Genomic DNA, 17,341 nt, shown 5'->3' on the forward strand with positions numbered 1-17,341 from the left:
CATTTTTTCCTTCTCCTCTCCCTTTCTTCTTTCTTTTCTTCCTCTCTCCCTCTTCCCCCAGAAATTTTGACTAACAGCATCTGGTAAGTATTCAATAAATAAAGGAACCTTATTGTGAGTATTGTTCTCCTCTCTTTCCTAAACAACCCAGTTCCAGGATAATACAGATGAGATCAGAGGCATCTTGGAAGAGGAATAGACTTGAGAAAAGGGCAGCCTGAGAGGAAGAATAAGACTATCCTTTTTATATGTGAGGGGCAGTTTCAGAAAGTAGTAGGTGCCCTTTCATTGGATGTCCTCAAGCAGAAACTAGGTCAATTAGTTAAATTGTGGCAAGAATTTCTGCTTTGGCATAAGTTGAATTGAATGCCTATTGAAGTCCTTGACAACTTTGAAATTCTGTGATTTGGGAGAGGAGGCACATTTGAGTATTAAGAAACTTGAATGGCACAATAAAAAGGGCAAAACAGTAGGAGCAAAAAAGCCTAGGTTTTAGTTCTGTCTTCCACCAAGTATTAGGTGATTGTGAGTAGATCTTACCTTTGAGTGAGCCTCAGTTTTCCCATCTCTAAAATGGGAGTCACAATCATTTTTGTACTAATTATTTTGTAGGGTTGTTGAGAAGAAAGGACCAAAGCATTATAGAATATAAGCTATCATTATTATGTATTATTGGGTCTCGAGAAGATCTTGGCTTAGCAGAAAGGAAAAAAAACAGCCCATTGTTCATTTGTCCCAGTCCCTAACTCCAAAGAATTCCCAGTCTCTCTTCAATCCCTACTTACCTTTGCTGCACCAGCAGCTGCTAGGCAACAGAGAAGGCTCACGACCACCAATTCTGGGTGCCCCATGGTGTATGTGTGTGTGTGTGCCCACTGGCTGCCCAGCTGGGACTGTTAGGCATATATAGTGTGTGTGTGAGAAGTCAAGTTTGGCAGCTGTCTGATAGAAGAGTGACACTTGTTTCCTCCACCTCTCACTCCACCCTACATTGGGGCCACTCACTTGGGGTGGTACCAAACTGGAAAGACAAATTTACTGTTCTGTGAGGGGAGGAGGTGAAGGGAGCAGAAAGAGTACTAGGAGAGCCAAAGTTGCACACACACATACAAAACCTAATTGCTATCATTACACCTGTTCATGTCTCTCCCTACCTGGGAGCAGATACAAGTGGCACTGGGGGCAAAGGTTACAAAATCAAGGAGGGTATAGGTCATTAAAATATCTCTGGCACCCACTATTCTATATCAGGAAATGGAGCTACTTTAGCTCCCTTCCCATTTCCCTGAGTTCTACCAAACCAGAGTGAATTATTAGTATATGCTCTCCCAGACGGTGAGGACCACATTTGGTAGGGCTTCTACTTTGGCCCCACAGGGGAACTCTCAATGATCTGCACAAATGGAAGCTAAATCATAATGTGAACAATCCAGAGCTACAGATTAATATAAAGTAGTGGCTAATATCTCATTTACATGGTCCTGCTTTTTTAGAATATATTGTTCAGATTTTGAGTTTGGATTCAAACACATTGGAGAACAGAATCAAGATGCAAGTTGGATTTTTAAAAATCAAGGGAGACTGTGAGAAATTATCTGAAGGTTTTGCAAACTTATCACTTTATAAGAATCAACAAGGTGACAAAGTTAGCCTATTGTGCTAAGATTAGGGGATGCAAAAAAAAAAGGAAAAAGTTACAGAACATTATAGTTTCTGGAGAATTAAAAATCACTATCTGAAAGCAATAGAGAAATACATGGTAGGTATGAATAGACTATAATCCATAGCAAATAAGGAACTATGAAGAACCAGTAAAGGAAGATAGCCAAGAAATGTATGATACAAAAAAATAAGGTAATCATATGGGAAGAGCAATAACCAAAAGGACACTCTTTGGTCTCCCCTGGTACCCTCATGATGTCAGGAGAAAGCAAGGAAGGATCCCAGCTCATTGGATGTACATCTTAGGGAAGGATAGGAACAGGAGATGAACAGGAGTTATTTATGCAGGATTAGCAAGCATGGATGAATTATAATCTGCCACACTGGAAGGAACATTAATAGTAAACAGTAACAAGCATTTATTAAATGGGTAAGCATCTAATAAATATTTGTTGATTCACATTAATTAGCTCACAGATATATTTGAATATCTAATTAGTGTATGGAAGGAGAAAAGATCTGTCCTATTCAGAACACACTTGTTCTCTCTGGAGATCCACATTTATGTAAGTCATGGAGAAACAGGAACATGTCCAGAAGAGGATAACCAAGAAGGAGAAAGAACTAAGGATTTGTTGAGAGAACTACGGAGAATTGGGAAAATATATTTGAAGGACTGACATGGGGAAGGATTTGTTTGGCCCTCAGGGTTGGACTTGGAGGAATGGTTGAAATATTATAGGAAGGTAGACTTTTTTGCTTAATGTTTGTTTAATATTTAGAAAATCTCCTTGACAATTAGAGCCATCCAAAAGGGGACTGGCTTTCTGTTGAATTTCTATCACTGGAGGTCATCAACAAGAAGGCAAATTTTTCTTTGTAAGAGAGTTAGAGGGGATTCCTACTTGGATAGAGAAGATTTCTGAGATCCTTTTCAATTCTAAGCCTATGGGTAGGACAGATACACTTTAATTCTAGAATTAGGGGACAAAAGAGTCACTGAAACTCATCTAATTAATTTGGTGCTCTTGCTTCGTAGGTGGGGAAACTGAGTGCCAGAGAGGGCAAATTTCTTGCCCATAATAACACAATAAATTAGTGTCAGATTCAGGAACATAATTCATGTCTCCTGACTTCCACTTCAAAGCTTTCCCCTTTTCTATTTTAGTTATATTTTATTCTATTTTAGTTTTACTCCTTTTGTTCAAAGGTTAATATTTAAACAAATGTGCCTCCTTCTAAGCATGTCTAACCAACCACAACAGAAAGGAATCCAGAAAAGAAGAGTTGGGCTAGAGTTGTATTACAGTTGCCTCACTGAATCCACAGACACCTGTGGATAATTGAAAGGGGGTTGTGTTTAATTGTGGTGTCCTGGGTTATTTGGGGGCAGGGGGACTTGGAGCAGGGAAGAAGAGCATTGGGTTTACGTCAGTAGTCTTGTCCAAGAAATAGACTCAAGTAGCTAAGTTGCTTATAAGCCAAGCCAAAACAAGAAATCTTTTCACTTGGGGACAGGAGGTAGCTGAGAAGGAAAAAGCAGAGCTACAGAGGACAAGCTGATATGGTCATTCTGGGAGAGGGACAGGTTTGACCCTCACCTCTGGGAGAGCTGGAGAGAAGTTGAGATATGGAAATGTCAGATATGTTTTCTGGTGACAGTAATATTAAGGTGAAGCACAGAAAGAGTAGATACATGGAAAATGTCACATACATACAAATATGCACACAAGGTAGTAGAAAAGCTCCATTTATCTTATGCCATTAGGGTTCTGACTCTTAGAGTGAAAGAGGTCTTACCAGTGTGAAAGCTGTGCAAGGAGCTATTGGGAAGAGCCCTAGCCCTAGCCCTAGCCCCTGCTATGGCGCAGCATGTCAGAGTTATGAAGACCCCCAAACCCAGGCCATAATGAGCTGGCACAACCATGTTTGGCACTGGAGACTATTCAGTGGAAAGTACAGCAAGGGAGCCCAAACAGCACCATCAATCAGTTTAAGCCTTGTCAAAGCTTTCTAATTTAAGCCCTGCCCAGGGCACTTCTTGGGATTCCAGTTTTGGCCACAGAGTTCCCGATCTAATAGTGCTTTCTGCCCATCTTCTATTAACCCTTGGTTTGCTTTTTCTTACCTTACCTTCCATCACCAAGTCCTCGGACCCACCCCCCATATCACTCCTTGAAAAGGAAGTTAGTATTCTCTCTTGAAGGTCAAGTGATGGAGCCTTGTGCTCTGATTCTCATCTCAAGAGTTTAACCTCCTTGCCTGGTATTTAATGCACCCCCAAAGCTGGTCAGACCCTACCTTTCCAACTCTAATTCTACCGCTGCTGCTGCTGCTGCTAGATTTATGTTCTAGTCCTGGACTTTCCTATCATTAGGCTTCAGATGTCCTTCTCCACTTGGTTTTCTAAATCCTCCCAGGCCCAGCACAAGCCCTACTTTCTCCATAGAGCCCTATCTTCCTTCTGAGTTCTTACTGTTTAAAGTCACCATGAGCACATCTATAGCACCTTTTTTGCTAGTTTTTTTTCCCCATATAGTCCTTCTCTCCCCTACCAGTACTGTAGATTATCCCTTCCTCAAGTCCCAACACTTATTGAGCTGAAGCATGGACCAACTTTGCTTGATCTGAAGCGTTTGTTATTAGGAAACAGTTCTGAAGAATTATAAAAGGGTTATGTGGCATCAGAACTTTTAAGTATTATCTCTGATAATACTGGTCTAGGAACTAGTACCTAGACTCTAGGTAATTCAAACCAATCTTCTCTCCCTTACTTCAATTCTACCAAGCTTAAGGGCCAAATCAAATCTTGCCTCCTCCATGGAATTTTCTCCAACTATTCTATCCTTCACTATCATCTTTTCTAAATTACCAGCATTTAAGGTCTTTATCATACAATTTAGTACTTATTTACTGGCATGCATTTTTCATTGTAATTTTATTTGGATTACAAAACCATCTTTCATGAGGACACAGGGATAATTCCCCATATCACAGCATTCAGTCCAACGATGAGCCCAAATAAGCACTACTGATTAGTCGACTGATAATTTGTTGATGAGAAACTGTTCACCTTGGATCATTTCAACATTCTCTACTGACTCCTCCTTGGGAACTGTTTTATGACACATGAAATTCTCATCCAGAGAGTGAGTAGGAAAAATGAAAGAGGAAATTGGCATTAGTCCAGCTATAAGGGTCTAGGTGTTCTGCTGGCAGATTTGGAAGAAGCAGGAGTTTGAAGGTACAGACCTTCCTTCTTGATGAGCTGGACATGACATAGAAAAATTAGAAACTTAGTGAACTGATAAAGTAACAAATTGGTCTGAAAGCATTTAAATAGTAGGAAGTTTGGAATGATGGACAGAGGCCTGGAATAGAAGTCAGGAGATCACCTTGCCACTAACTCTTTGGGCGACCTTGGACAAAGTGCCCTCTTTTAACCCCTCACCTGGCTTGTCCTATTTCTACATCTTTAAAATGAGGGTTAGACTAAATTGGTCTCCAAGATCCATCCTACCTCCAATAACATTCAATCTTCAGGTTGGAGCCTAAAATAGAATAGAGCAGACATAGGGAAAAGAGAATCAAGGGTTTGTAGATGTGAAAGAGAAATTCCTTTGATCTGCAAAATGGAGGCAAAGTACAAAAAGGTGCTGTGTCCAAAATGTTAATCAGCCATGTAAATTTTTCCAAGTTTGGATAGATCCTGAGATCCCAGACATATGATCTGTCAAAATCAAAACCTTTCCAATTTGGTAGTTGCTGCCAGAACTTGTGCTCTGATACAAACCCAGTGTCATTTCTGAAACACAATAAAGCAGGGGTGGGGAACCTTTTTCTGCCAAGGATCATTTGGATATTTATAACATCATTTGAGGACTATATGTGGTCAAAAATTTAATTCACCCCTAAAAAGTTCCCAAATTTATTGAATTTTGAGTCACCTGCAGTTGATTTAGCAATGCCAAATCAATAGAGTGAAGATTCCCCTTCCTTGCAATAAAATAAGATTGGAGGAAGACTTAAGTGGGAAAATGTGATCAATTGCCATAAAAAGGCCATTTTTAGATAAGACATAGAAAGTATCAAATCAAAAATGGATTGAGGAAAAAAAAACTTTCATTACTTCAGATACCTCCAGGAGAGATATTAAGAAAATCAGAGCCAGACAAGAAGCTGAAGGGCCAGGGCAAATACAGGGCACAGTGGACTCAGATCAGAGGTTTCACACCTGTAAGGTGGGGTAACGATCCTAGAAGAACCTAGGCTAGAAGATTTAGAAAATTGCATTCAGCAATTGTTTATAATTCATTCAACTTTCCTGTTATTCTTCTAGTTTAATTTCTTTCTCTTATGTCTTACTAATATTTATTTTAAGTCTTCAAGTCATAAAAGATGACTAGTTTCACAGACAAAAGGAGCCCTAGGTCCCAGGAAAACCCTAATTTCTCCCCAAATCTCTCCCTTGATTAAAAAAAAACCGTTTCCATATGAATCATCCACTCCTTTGGAAAAAATCATTTATTGAAGAAAACTTCCATTAAGAAAGTATGTTCTACGAATAGCTAATCCCCATAGGAATTACACAAGACTGATCATATCCAAAGCCAACAGCAGCAGATAGGTCCTTGCCTGAGAACCCCCAGGAGCTACTGCTCACACAGCCTTGGTCGTGTCCACCAAGGGTAATCACTACAAGTTCAGGGGCCAGGTCCCTGTTGGATTCTTGTCATGCTCCTTTAGTCCACAGTCCACAAATAGAATTATCTAATCTTTTATTGTTCCAAGGAACTCCAAAGTCTGGATTGACTCCACCTCAGATATTTACTAACAGCCAAAGGGGTGTTTGAAACAGTGGGCACATATGACACAACCTGAATGATATCAAAAGAGAGTCTAAAGGCAGGGTAGAACTGAAGCTAGAGGGACGGAAGGAGTTCCTTAGGCTCCAGGAATATAAGATTTAACAGGCAATTTGGGATATTATTAAGCTGACAATCCAGGACAGTCAGAAGAGATCCTGGCTGGATGGGAGCTACATCCATTGAAAACTCTGCAAAGTCATCTGGTGCTCTTAGCTGGAACTGCAAGGCTGTTAGCTTCCTCCTCAAGGCCAGGTTTTAGCAAGACTAAAGTTAGCAGACTAAGTTAGTGAGTCTATAGGCTGGGTTTTCTTCCCATTACACGTAGTCCAAAATCTCAGTCTCCATTTCATTTTCACTCCCATCAGAAGGCTTGAAGTCTTCTTCCTCTTCTTCCTCCTCCTCCTCCTCCTCTTCTTCTTCCTCTTCTTCATCATCATCCTCTTCCTCCCCAGATTCATATGTTAGCTGTTCTTTTCCACCTTCAGTTTTGGCAGCACTTGAGAACAAAGCTGGGATCAAAAGGGAAAGAGAAAGTTGTGTTTGCCTTAGCGACCCAAAAGAATAGAGATGGTTCAGAGATGCCACTGACCAGTGGAAGAAGTTGTTCATAGGCATGAAGCATTAATGGGTCTCCCAAACCTGACTTTCTTCACTACTGCATTGATGCAAGCTTCCTTCTCCTCCCCTTCTGCTATGGCTTTCTCCCTCATTGTACTGTTTGACAGAAGTGAATGAGGTGAAAGTACTATGGGAGGGACAATGACAGCCTTGGCTGAATATGACATTATTGCCTATCAGTGAGAAAGGGAAATTAATTTGGGACAAGAAGAGAAATGATGAGACCAGTTAAATCCTAGTCTCACTCTTACCTCCAAGAGAAAATTAAACCTAATTCTCAGGAAGCCACTCAGAAGTGGTCCTGCAACTCAACTACCTCATAATGCTCATCTAGTCCTTTCCCATGAATTAAGAGTGATGGTACTTAAATCTGGTTCCATAAGAAGCCAACACAAGAGTCAACATTATTCTACAATTGTAAAATATTAGGGCTACAAAGACCTTAGAGTCTGTCTAGTCTAGGTTCCATCTGTAAAGTTTACAGATGGAGAAACTTAAAGAGATGAAATGATTTAATAATAAAGCTAGGCATTGAACTTAGTCCTGTTGATGGGCTCAACATATTCTGAGACTCCAGGAACCTCTCACCAGGCCTCTTGGAGCGAATGATCTGTCGGATCATCAAGGACATAGTATCCCTCAGATCATCGCTGGTCTTCTGAAGACACCAACCATCACGCTCTGTACACTCAGTCTCCATCCCATCATTACGATGAATGATCTTCTGTAACCTACAAGTAGCCAGGGTTAGATCAGTGAGCAAATAAGGGTCCAAAAAAAAAGCACTAACAAGGCCAGACAGTGCAATTTCTATAGGCCATTTGTAAGATGGTGAAGGGGGAAAAAAGTGCCAATTATCCTGGATTGATTCTGTTTTTCCAACAGCAATTTTGCTGTAAGAAACAAGGTCTTCTCTTTCTCTCTTCTGTTAGTTGAATCCACAAAATGTTTGAGACTTCACCAGCACCTTTTCTGGTCTTCCTAAGCTACTCTAAACAGTTACAAATCAAAAAAGGGAAATGGCCATATTTGAGTTTAGAAATCTCCATACAAACATGACTGTGTGGCAAAAAAGTCCTGTGACTGACCAAGTGAATAGGACTAAGCATATGTCTGGACCGATTCCTATTGCTTTAACATAGACTAACTGAGAGAAGTGTATATAGTGAGTTAAATATTACCAAATATGCCAGAAATCTAACTTACTAGCCCAGATGAAAAAAGTAAGGACTTGAAAAATTAAAAAGAGGTCACAGAAGAAATTTCCAGTGAAGTTCAGAAATGTGTTTCCCCAGACTCTTTCCCACCAAGACCCAGGGCCTCATCATACCCTTCCACATTTAAATCACAGAGCTGATAGAACATCTGCCGATATGGTGGCAGGGCCCCCTCCCGAAAGACGTAGACAGAGTCCTGAAGGAACAAAAAACAGTAAGGGTTAATAAAAGCTATTTCTTTCAGTTGTCACCAACAAAGAGAGATATTATGCAGTACAGTGCTAACCATCAAGAGATACTCTTCTAGCTACTATAATCTTATAGCATTCAGAAAAGTGGGTTTGTGAGGGGATGAAAAGAGAAAAGTTGTAGTTGTAGTCTTTTATATCTTCCTCTCCCGTTTCTGAAATTCTTTAACCCTTACTGTTCTACATAATATAGCACTTAGTGACACAGTGTCTTAATACTCATCTCTTTGATTCACATGATTACACCTTCGCTTCCCAACCAGACTAAAGGCTCCCCATACAAGGCTAGAAATATCAATAAGTAGTGTTCTTCAGCTGAACTTCCCACAATGTCTCTGCCTAGTATTGTATCTACTATGGTAGATAGTCAGTATGCTGACTGAGTCCTTCACTAAATATTCATGGACAAATTTTGAAAGGGTCAAAGGATGTTTATTTGTAGGTCACTGGCACCAGCCACAGCTTCACCCCAGAACCCAGATAGGACTCAGGCACTGTGTAAAACAGACCCTGAAAAGGACAATTCATGGCCTTCACACTTAGCAGAGATTTAAAAAAAGCAAGGTTAGCTGTCCCTCTTCCCATAATTGCTCTGGATAAAACTGATAGCACCCACCTTGAGCTTGTACTTGTTACAGGCTGATTTCTTGACACCCCCTGTCCCCGACGTGCCCAGTCCATGCTTCAGGTCATGTATGGTGACCAGCTGGCTGGCTGGAAGATGAAAGAATTTTTGAAATTCAACCCTCTTACATGTCATATTCAGTTTCACTTACTCTCTTGATGCCTATATTCCTGCTGATCATCTCTTATGTATGGGAATGAATTCCTTTGGACTTCATGTGGAGATCCAGATACTGGAATTTAGATTCAAAATCAAAAAAGTTGGGTTCAAATCCAGACTCTCCACTAACTACTTGCATAACCTTGAGCAGCAGGGCTTTCCATATCTCTGAGTTTTAGTTTTCTCATTTGCCAAATGAGGAATGAACTGCTTACTATTGAAGATCATTCCAGATCAAAGCCCGTGGTGGTGGGAAGAATCATTGCTGTCAGGGGTGACCCATCTTCTTGTCTCAGATCCCCTCCCCAAGTCATCTGGGATGGTCAAGTAGGAAGAATGCTACTACCAGAGGACAGTGCCCCATCCTCTTTTGTTCTCTTTGCCTGGGCTGCTTTACTGTTCATAGTTTGAATAAAATTGATATTAACAGCTCCATTAATTGTGAAATGCTCTGCTTCTTCTTCCTGTAGTCCCCTAGCCCAATTAATCTATGCAACTCTGGGCCTCGCCATACACTTCATCACTGTACTTTTAAGATGTACTTTGTAGTTAAAACATTCTTTTCTGGGCTGTCTCCCCCAATTAGACTGTAAGGGCAATTTGAGATGAAGGACTGTCTAGCTTTTTCTATTTGTAATCCCACTGCTTAGTATAGTTCCTGGTACACAGAAAACACTTAAAATAATTTTTTTCATTCATTCTTTCTCCCACAAGTCCTTGTACCATTATAGAATGATTTCAATTTGTTTGCCCATATGGCCTTTTGGGAGGTAACTAGCTGGAAGGCAAATCACTCCTATGTTTGCTGGAAAGCCAACCATTACTTACGTGTCTTTTTGACTGTGATGGGGAGGCTGTAGTTGTAGGTGCTGCGTTTTGCTTTGACAGGCATGTCATTGGGGGCATATCCTGGAGACAAAGAAGGGAACAGCAACTGAGGTACAAAGAAATAAAACTGGCTTCAAAGAAAAAAAGACTAGGATCAGAAGGAGTCCCAAGATTATAAGAAATACTGGATAAGAACTGAAGAGAATCAGAAGCTCAAGCAACCAAGAAATCCTTATTTAAGCAAACATGAAAATATTCTTGGCCTATCTGCAATAAGAGTTAAAATTCATCCACACAGTCATCCATATAAGAAAAAAAGAATAAGTATAAAACAAATCAGAAACTGAAAAGACTAAAAGCAAATAAATTGAGGTATGGTTTTTCCTTTGGTTTTTATTGTTATGACAGTTTATTTTACCATATTTCATTCCACAGCGAATTCGGAAATCCAGGACTTGATAAATCTTCGCTTCTGGGTTTTTTCTGGGGTCATATCCATACCGAATCCACAAACTCCTCCAGGGACCAGTTATCTGAAAAAGATACAATTTCAGGAGGTGAGTTAAGGATCCAGGTTCCTAAAAAGCTAATGAATTCCATGTTTTCTCAGGAAACACTGATGATGATGATGATGAAATCTTCCTAATACAAACAGTTCTTACTTTATGTGGGTAGACTGTTTTGAAGATCTCTGTGTAAAGTGATTTTTACATTATGTGAATTTGCCATATGGCACTGAAAAGAGGGATCAAAATTCAGGGATGGGGGAGATGATTGCGGGTGGGGGGATGGAGAGGAGGGGCAGAAAGAGGACTTTTTTCCATGGAGGGTCCAGGGTAGGACATATGAAATGGGGGGATAAAGAATCAAGAGCCAGGGCCAGTCCCCTGGGGGCCTGCATGGAGCCTAGAGGAAGAATATTAAGGGGGGCAGACATGCTGGTGCTAGACACAGACACAAATAAGAGAGGACAGCTAACACAAGGGGCTAAGGACAGACATTCAGTACCCAAGCACATAAAGACAGAATACTCATACAGACCAGACACACTTCTCTTAGCAAAAGAGATCCCAAACTAAGCCCCCTAGTACTAGTGGTGGCAATTTCTTGATGTGTCTGTTCTGCTTTCATTTGGAGAGGGTTTTTTTTTTTTTAATGAGGGAGAAAGAGGTTGTGGAACACAGAAAAAATTCAAGAGCAGGGACAAAGAGAGTACAATCCTGTACAGTTAACATAGTGTTAGGGACTGCTCTGGGAGTCTCTTCTCACTCTAGAGCTATGATCCCAAGACTATGGCTATGATTCCATGACTGTTTAAGAAGGTGACTTCTAAATCCCTTTTCCACTCTAAATCATTTGGCAACCAGAGCAAAACTTAATGCATAGATGCAGCAAGACAGGTGATAGATGTCAGGATACTCACCATATAATAAGCCACATAGGGAAGCAAGACCTTGAGTTTATCTGGGTGAACACTGATGTTGGCCTTGACAGCATTACGGGACCAGATGGGACGAATTTCAAACAGCTAGAAAATGATGAAGAACAGAAAGAGAATTTACCCACAGGTTCCAAATAGACACACTCTAGAATATCATGGAATTTGTTGCTGGTGATTGTTATCAAGGGAAAAAGGAAGCCATGGGAAGAGTTAAAAATATTTTCTATATCCTCATGGTTTAAAACTCCTACACTGTTTCCATTCAAAGCTCTTTGAAAGAACACTTTTAGAAATTATTTAAGCCTGGTGATATACTATTTTGGTTTTGGTAACAAAACTTTTATGTTGGAAATGTATAATCTCAGTTTAACTCCCCTTAAATAAGGAGAATAAGACCTGATTCAGTGACTCAATTCACTTTTCATTGTGCACTAAGCATTGTAAAGTAAGGTGAAAAGAAGTATACAATCTGATGGGAAAACAGAATGTTGTCGTTTCCAAAGGCACATACAAACTAATAGTGTAAACTTTGTCAAGGGTAAGGGAATGTGGAGTAATGGAACTACCTGAGTTGCAATCATAAGCTTCATCTGGGCAATCTAAGCACTTCTCCCCAATCTAGGTGTCTATACCAGTAGAAGCTGCTTGGTGGAGTGTGAAGGAAGAGTTTTCCTGAGATTACAAGACGAAGTATTTATTGATATTACCTTTAGAACTGAATCTGGAGGTGAAAAACTCACATCTGCTAATGAAATGATTAAAAAAAAGTAAACATGCCCAAATCCAAACAGCTGAGCAAATATGAGGCGGTTAATTCCAGGCCTGGGCTTCTTCTGATGAGGTGTCATAGTGTGAAGTGCTCCAAGACTACTACCTTTCTCAGTTCCTCTTCCATCTTCCTATCTATGGGGTTAGTGCACAGCCGCTTCCAGGTCTGAACAGCAGCTTCCAGTGGCTTCATGGGCACTTCATCATCTTCAAAGTTCACAAAGATTGCATTGTGGGGTCTCCGAGCTCGGCTCAGACCAATTAGGTTCTCCCCAGAGACAGGTGGATTATTGTAGCCTTCCCTGAAGGAGAATGTCACGCACAAATGTAAGAGCACAGCAAGCATAACAGACATCCTTTAAATTTTCAAAAATTTTCAAGGAATCATGCTTTTATGAAGGTGGATTCCCCTTTCACATTTTTACAGATGGCTCCATTAGTTGCTGTAGTCAAAAAAATCTTGCACCTAGTGGTCAATCTTCTCTTTTTTTCAATGGTTGCATGATATATTATCTTTTAAAAGTATCATTCCATACCACAGAAACAATGTAAAGACCAACAGACTGCCTTCTGTGGGGGGGGGAGGAATTGAGATGGGGGAAAATTGTAAAATTCAAAATAAATAAATAAATTTAAAAAAATATCATTCCAATGATTTTCACCTGCCACAGATTCCCTCCACCCCTTAAGACAATCACAGTACCGTCAAACACATCCTCAAACTCAGCTCACCTTTTTTGGTCTCTCCAAAACTGTTGAGACTAGCTCTTGAACAGAAATATAAAAAGTTTTCACAGACCTCTGCATGAAGTCTTTTTACCTTGGTAAGAACTAAGAGAGAATACACTCCACTGATAGAACCTTTGAGATGCCAAGGTTACCTCCATACTCACAATTGGCTTTCAACTAGGAACTTTAGTTAAAGATAGACACCCATAGAGGAGGAATTTGGTATCATAGAAAGATAGCGGTTTTGTAGTAAAGAGACTAAAGCTGAAATTTTGGTTCTCATGTTACTAGCTGTGTGGCTACAGATAAAGCACTAGACCTCTCTGATCCTCAGTCAACTCATTTGTAAATTGAGAATATGTGCACTACCTCCTTCACAGAGTCATTGTGAGAAAAGCACTTTGTAAACTTTTAAGTACTTTAAATCTGAATTATCATATAGGAATGTAATAAAGTTCTATAAACTTTAAATGAAACCAATCTGGGAACTTAAAAAATTTTAATTGCTTTTGTGATCAATTTTTAAAAAGACTAGGGGTGGCTAGGTGGTGCAGTGCATACAGCATCAGCCTGGAGTCAGGAGTACCTGAGTTCAAATCCGGCCTCAGACACTTAATAATTACCTAGCTGAGTGGCCTTGGGCAAGCCACTTAACCCCCACTGCTTTACAAAAAAAACCCCTAAAAAAAGTCTAAAAATTCAAAGCAATCATCTTCCATCCTGCCTTCACCACCTTGCACTCACAGCATTAATTGGTATCACTGACTAAAGTCTCTCTTCTCTTCCACCGATCCAACATAAAGTTGATAAAAATGATTTTCCTCATATCTGATTATGTCACTTCCTCTCACCTCCTTAAAATAACTCCAATGGCCACCTCTAGGATCAAATAGGAACAACTGTTCATCTTATAAAACTTGCACAGTCTGGCTCCAATCTACATTTCCATTCTCATTACATGTTATTTCCTTTCCTGTCCAGTCAAAGCAGCTATCTTGCTGCCCCCTCCCCCCTTTACATCTCTAGACTCCCTACCTTCTGCACAAACTATCCCTAAGGCTCCAGTGGAAGCCCTTCAATGGGTGCTGGAGGGCATAGTGGAACAAGAAACATGCACGAAATACCCTTTTCCCCCAACCTTCCTGCCAGTGCCTCCTTCTCTTCCCCTCCTTAGCCCTGCAGAAAGAAATCCAGAATTCTCATTTCATTTTGCCCCTCAGACCCAATTTTTCTTTCCCAATGATGGTGAGCTGGGTCACTCCAGGTTCCTTGCCTTGCAGGACAGATATGGCTGTTTACACTGATTTTTTTTAGTCAATCTTTAGAATCTCTTGTTTCTTTTAAAACTTAGTTGAAGTACTTTCTAGATGTAGCTTTTAGTGGCTTCCCATACAAGTTCTTTTTGATTTTTTTCCAATTACATGCAAAAATAATTTTCAACAATCATCTTTCTGTAAGCTTTTGAATTCCACAATATCTACCACCCTCCCTTCCCTCTCCTCATCTCCCCATGGAAGTGAGCAATCTGATATGGTATGTACATGTACACTCGTATTTAACTTATTTCCATATTAGTCATACTGTGAAAGAAGAATTAAATTAAGGGGTAAAAACCATAAGAATAAAGAAAAAACATAAAAGAAATTCTCATCCAAGTTCTAACCCTAGCTTTGTCACTAACCAATTGGGGCCCTTGGGCAAGTCACTTACCCTCTAAGATCTCAAATGTCTTCCTCTGAGGGTATGAACTAAATGATCTTTAATGTCTCTTCCAATTTAAAGGGAAAAAAATGCCCTGTAACTCAAGAGATTGTTTTTAAAACAGGTTATTGATTCTAGAAAACAATTTGCAAAGCTGAAATATTCTATCTGGATCTGGTTTAATATAAGAAATCATACGTCTCGGATAGCTATTAGAGTTATCTTGGTAAATATGTATGGAAGAAGGCAAACAGTATAGGTTTTCCCCACAGAGACAGTGAACTTCAAAAATTCATTGCTTGCACTCCCCATGACTTTTTTTTTGCAAGGCAATGGGGATAAGTGGCTTGCCCAAGGCCACACAGCTAGGTAATTATTAAGTGTCTGAGGCCACATTTGAACTCAGGTACTCCTGACTCCAGGACTGGTGCTCTATCCACTGCGCCACCTAGCTGCCTCCCATCCCCATGACTTTTTGAAGTATGTTAAATAAGCTGTTTCCCAGTAGGAAATGACCCTTTTTACTTAGACCTCATATAGTATAGCATTTGGGTTTTTTCTTAAACTTTTGTTTTATTTACTTTGCATATTTATTTTATTTGTATTATAATTGTTTTTGTGCCTGATGATCCTTCTAACTGTAACCTATTTTGCTGATCTATGTAGTATCTTCTGTATTCATAACATTAACTATTTGTTGAGGTAACTACTACCTTTTAGTATTTATTATTGTCGAATTCCCAACAGAGACACTTATGGTTATTCATTCTAGTATTCCAGTAAATTTCTTTTTTAAACAACCAAGAGGAGTGAAGTAAAATAGGCAGAATTTCCTCCTTCAAAATAGTATTTTGGGAGAAAAAGTCAATTTTCCTTGTTATCAACAGAAACCTGAACTGCCAAATGAAGGATTCCCTAATGAAACATTTCCATTTTTCCACTATGGAAAGTCACAGAAAGTTTGAATGTTTAAAGTTGTGAGGGAGGCCTTGGGAAATCAGCAGAACCAACATAAAGGAGTTTGACTTCAGTTAAAAATAAGAAAACTGGCAACAGATAAAGGCAAGACATCTATTAACATCTGTTCTCAAGTCACTCCAGGTGCCTTTTTCCCAAAATTTCAGTTACCACTTCAATAGTGAGAAACTCAATTTGGTATCTACAAAGGGGTCAAGTGTAAAAGCTCCTGGAAGTAGACAAACATGTGAGTTTGTATAGCTATTTGAAGGACGACCTAGAAGAATAATCAATTGACTTCCTGGGGAAAAAATGCAGGTGTCTTTTCCCTCTATTTTTTTTAGGTTTTTGCAAGGCAAATGGGGTTAAGTGGCTTGCCCAAGGCCACACAGCTAGGTAATTATTAAGTGTCTGAGACCAGATTTGAACTCAGGTACTCCTGACTCCAAGGCCGGTGCTTTATCCACTACACTACCTAGCCAGCACCCCCCCTCTATTTTTTTTCTCAAAAATTTGTTCTTTTCCTTCATCAGAAAGCAAATAAGACAAACTACAAACAAATGCTCATTAGAAAAAGAGAAACCTGGAGACTTGAGATGCTCTGCTGTTCTTTACCTTCTTGCCCCACCTAAACCCACTGTTTGAAAACACTGGGCCATGGTAGGATGGAGGAGGAGAACAATTGTGGCAGAATTCCTTTAGTATGGTCAGAAGGAACAGAGTTCCAAATATGTACCCTACTGCACTCTTGCACTTGGTCCCTAATTAAGCCAATAAATGATTACCTGATGGCCAAAAAGAATCAGAGTCCTAGAGTTAGCAGTAGTTTGACAGGGGTATATAAACACTTTATCTCACTTTACCCAAAGTAAAACTAATTCATTCCAGACCCCAGAAACCATTTATCTGCTTTTTTTGACTCTACTAACTATATGCAGAAGTGAATCGTTTAATTAGCAATTTAAGAAGCACTCAAATGACATTACTAGGTCATATTAAACGGATTTGACCTGGGGAAGCAGTGAATGGTGAGAATTTACTCCTAAGAGGTGCAGCTAAATGACATTTTCATATTATCAATAATTAGAGAGAACTGAACAATAGTAAGCACTGCCCTCTAGCTTCAGAGGTCAGCAATGACTATTCATGGCCTGGCACCCTGGGGCTCTTTACATGTATCTTTCTTTGAATACAAGAGTCACTACTGACTCTTGTATTGAGTTTCAAAAAATATAAAAATATAAAAAACATGGACTCTCTCTGGACTTAATTTCAGGTTAAGAAATTTTGCATCTTGAATAGCTATTAAATTTATGGGGGGGTGGGGCAGCTAGGTTTTGCAGTGGACAGAGCACCAGTCCTGGAGTCAGTTCAATTCTAGCCTCGGACACTTAATGAATGCCTAGCTGTGTAACCTTGGACAAGTCACTTAACCTCACTACCTTACAAATATAAAAAAAAATTTTAAAAAAGAAAAACGTTCTTCACATACAAAAATCAATTAGGTAAAACAGTTCATG

The 17,341-nt window shown here is 39.7% G+C and overlaps 1 protein-coding gene across 2 annotated transcripts in view; it reads right to left on the reverse strand.

The window, feature by feature from the left end:
• GTF3C5 (general transcription factor IIIC subunit 5) overlaps positions 1-17,341 on the reverse strand; it is a 36,562-nt gene that overhangs the window by 14,733 nt on the left and 4,488 nt on the right. Inside the window, exons 4-11 of one of the 2 annotated variants that reach the window (XM_074210813.1) lie at positions 12,541-12,736; positions 11,649-11,753; positions 10,644-10,758; positions 10,226-10,306; positions 9,230-9,327; positions 8,479-8,561; positions 7,737-7,879; positions 6,110-7,039 (exon numbers count right to left, since the gene is read on the reverse strand). In XM_074210813.1, the coding sequence (XP_074066914.1) occupies positions 6,846-7,039; positions 7,737-7,879; positions 8,479-8,561; positions 9,230-9,327; positions 10,226-10,306; positions 10,644-10,758; positions 11,649-11,753; positions 12,541-12,736 (1,015 nt within the window). In that variant the 3' untranslated portion in view covers positions 6,110-6,845. Of the gene's footprint in view, positions 1-6,109; positions 7,040-7,736; positions 7,880-8,478; positions 8,562-9,229; positions 9,328-10,225; positions 10,307-10,643; positions 10,759-11,648; positions 11,754-12,540; positions 12,737-17,341 lie in introns of those variants that run through there. The other variant, XM_074210812.1, reaches the window with a different exon arrangement.

Source organism: Macrotis lagotis, chromosome 1, assembly GCF_037893015.1.
Source record: "Macrotis lagotis isolate mMagLag1 chromosome 1, bilby.v1.9.chrom.fasta, whole genome shotgun sequence".
Taxonomy (NCBI): Eukaryota; Metazoa; Chordata; class Mammalia; order Peramelemorphia; family Peramelidae; genus Macrotis; species Macrotis lagotis.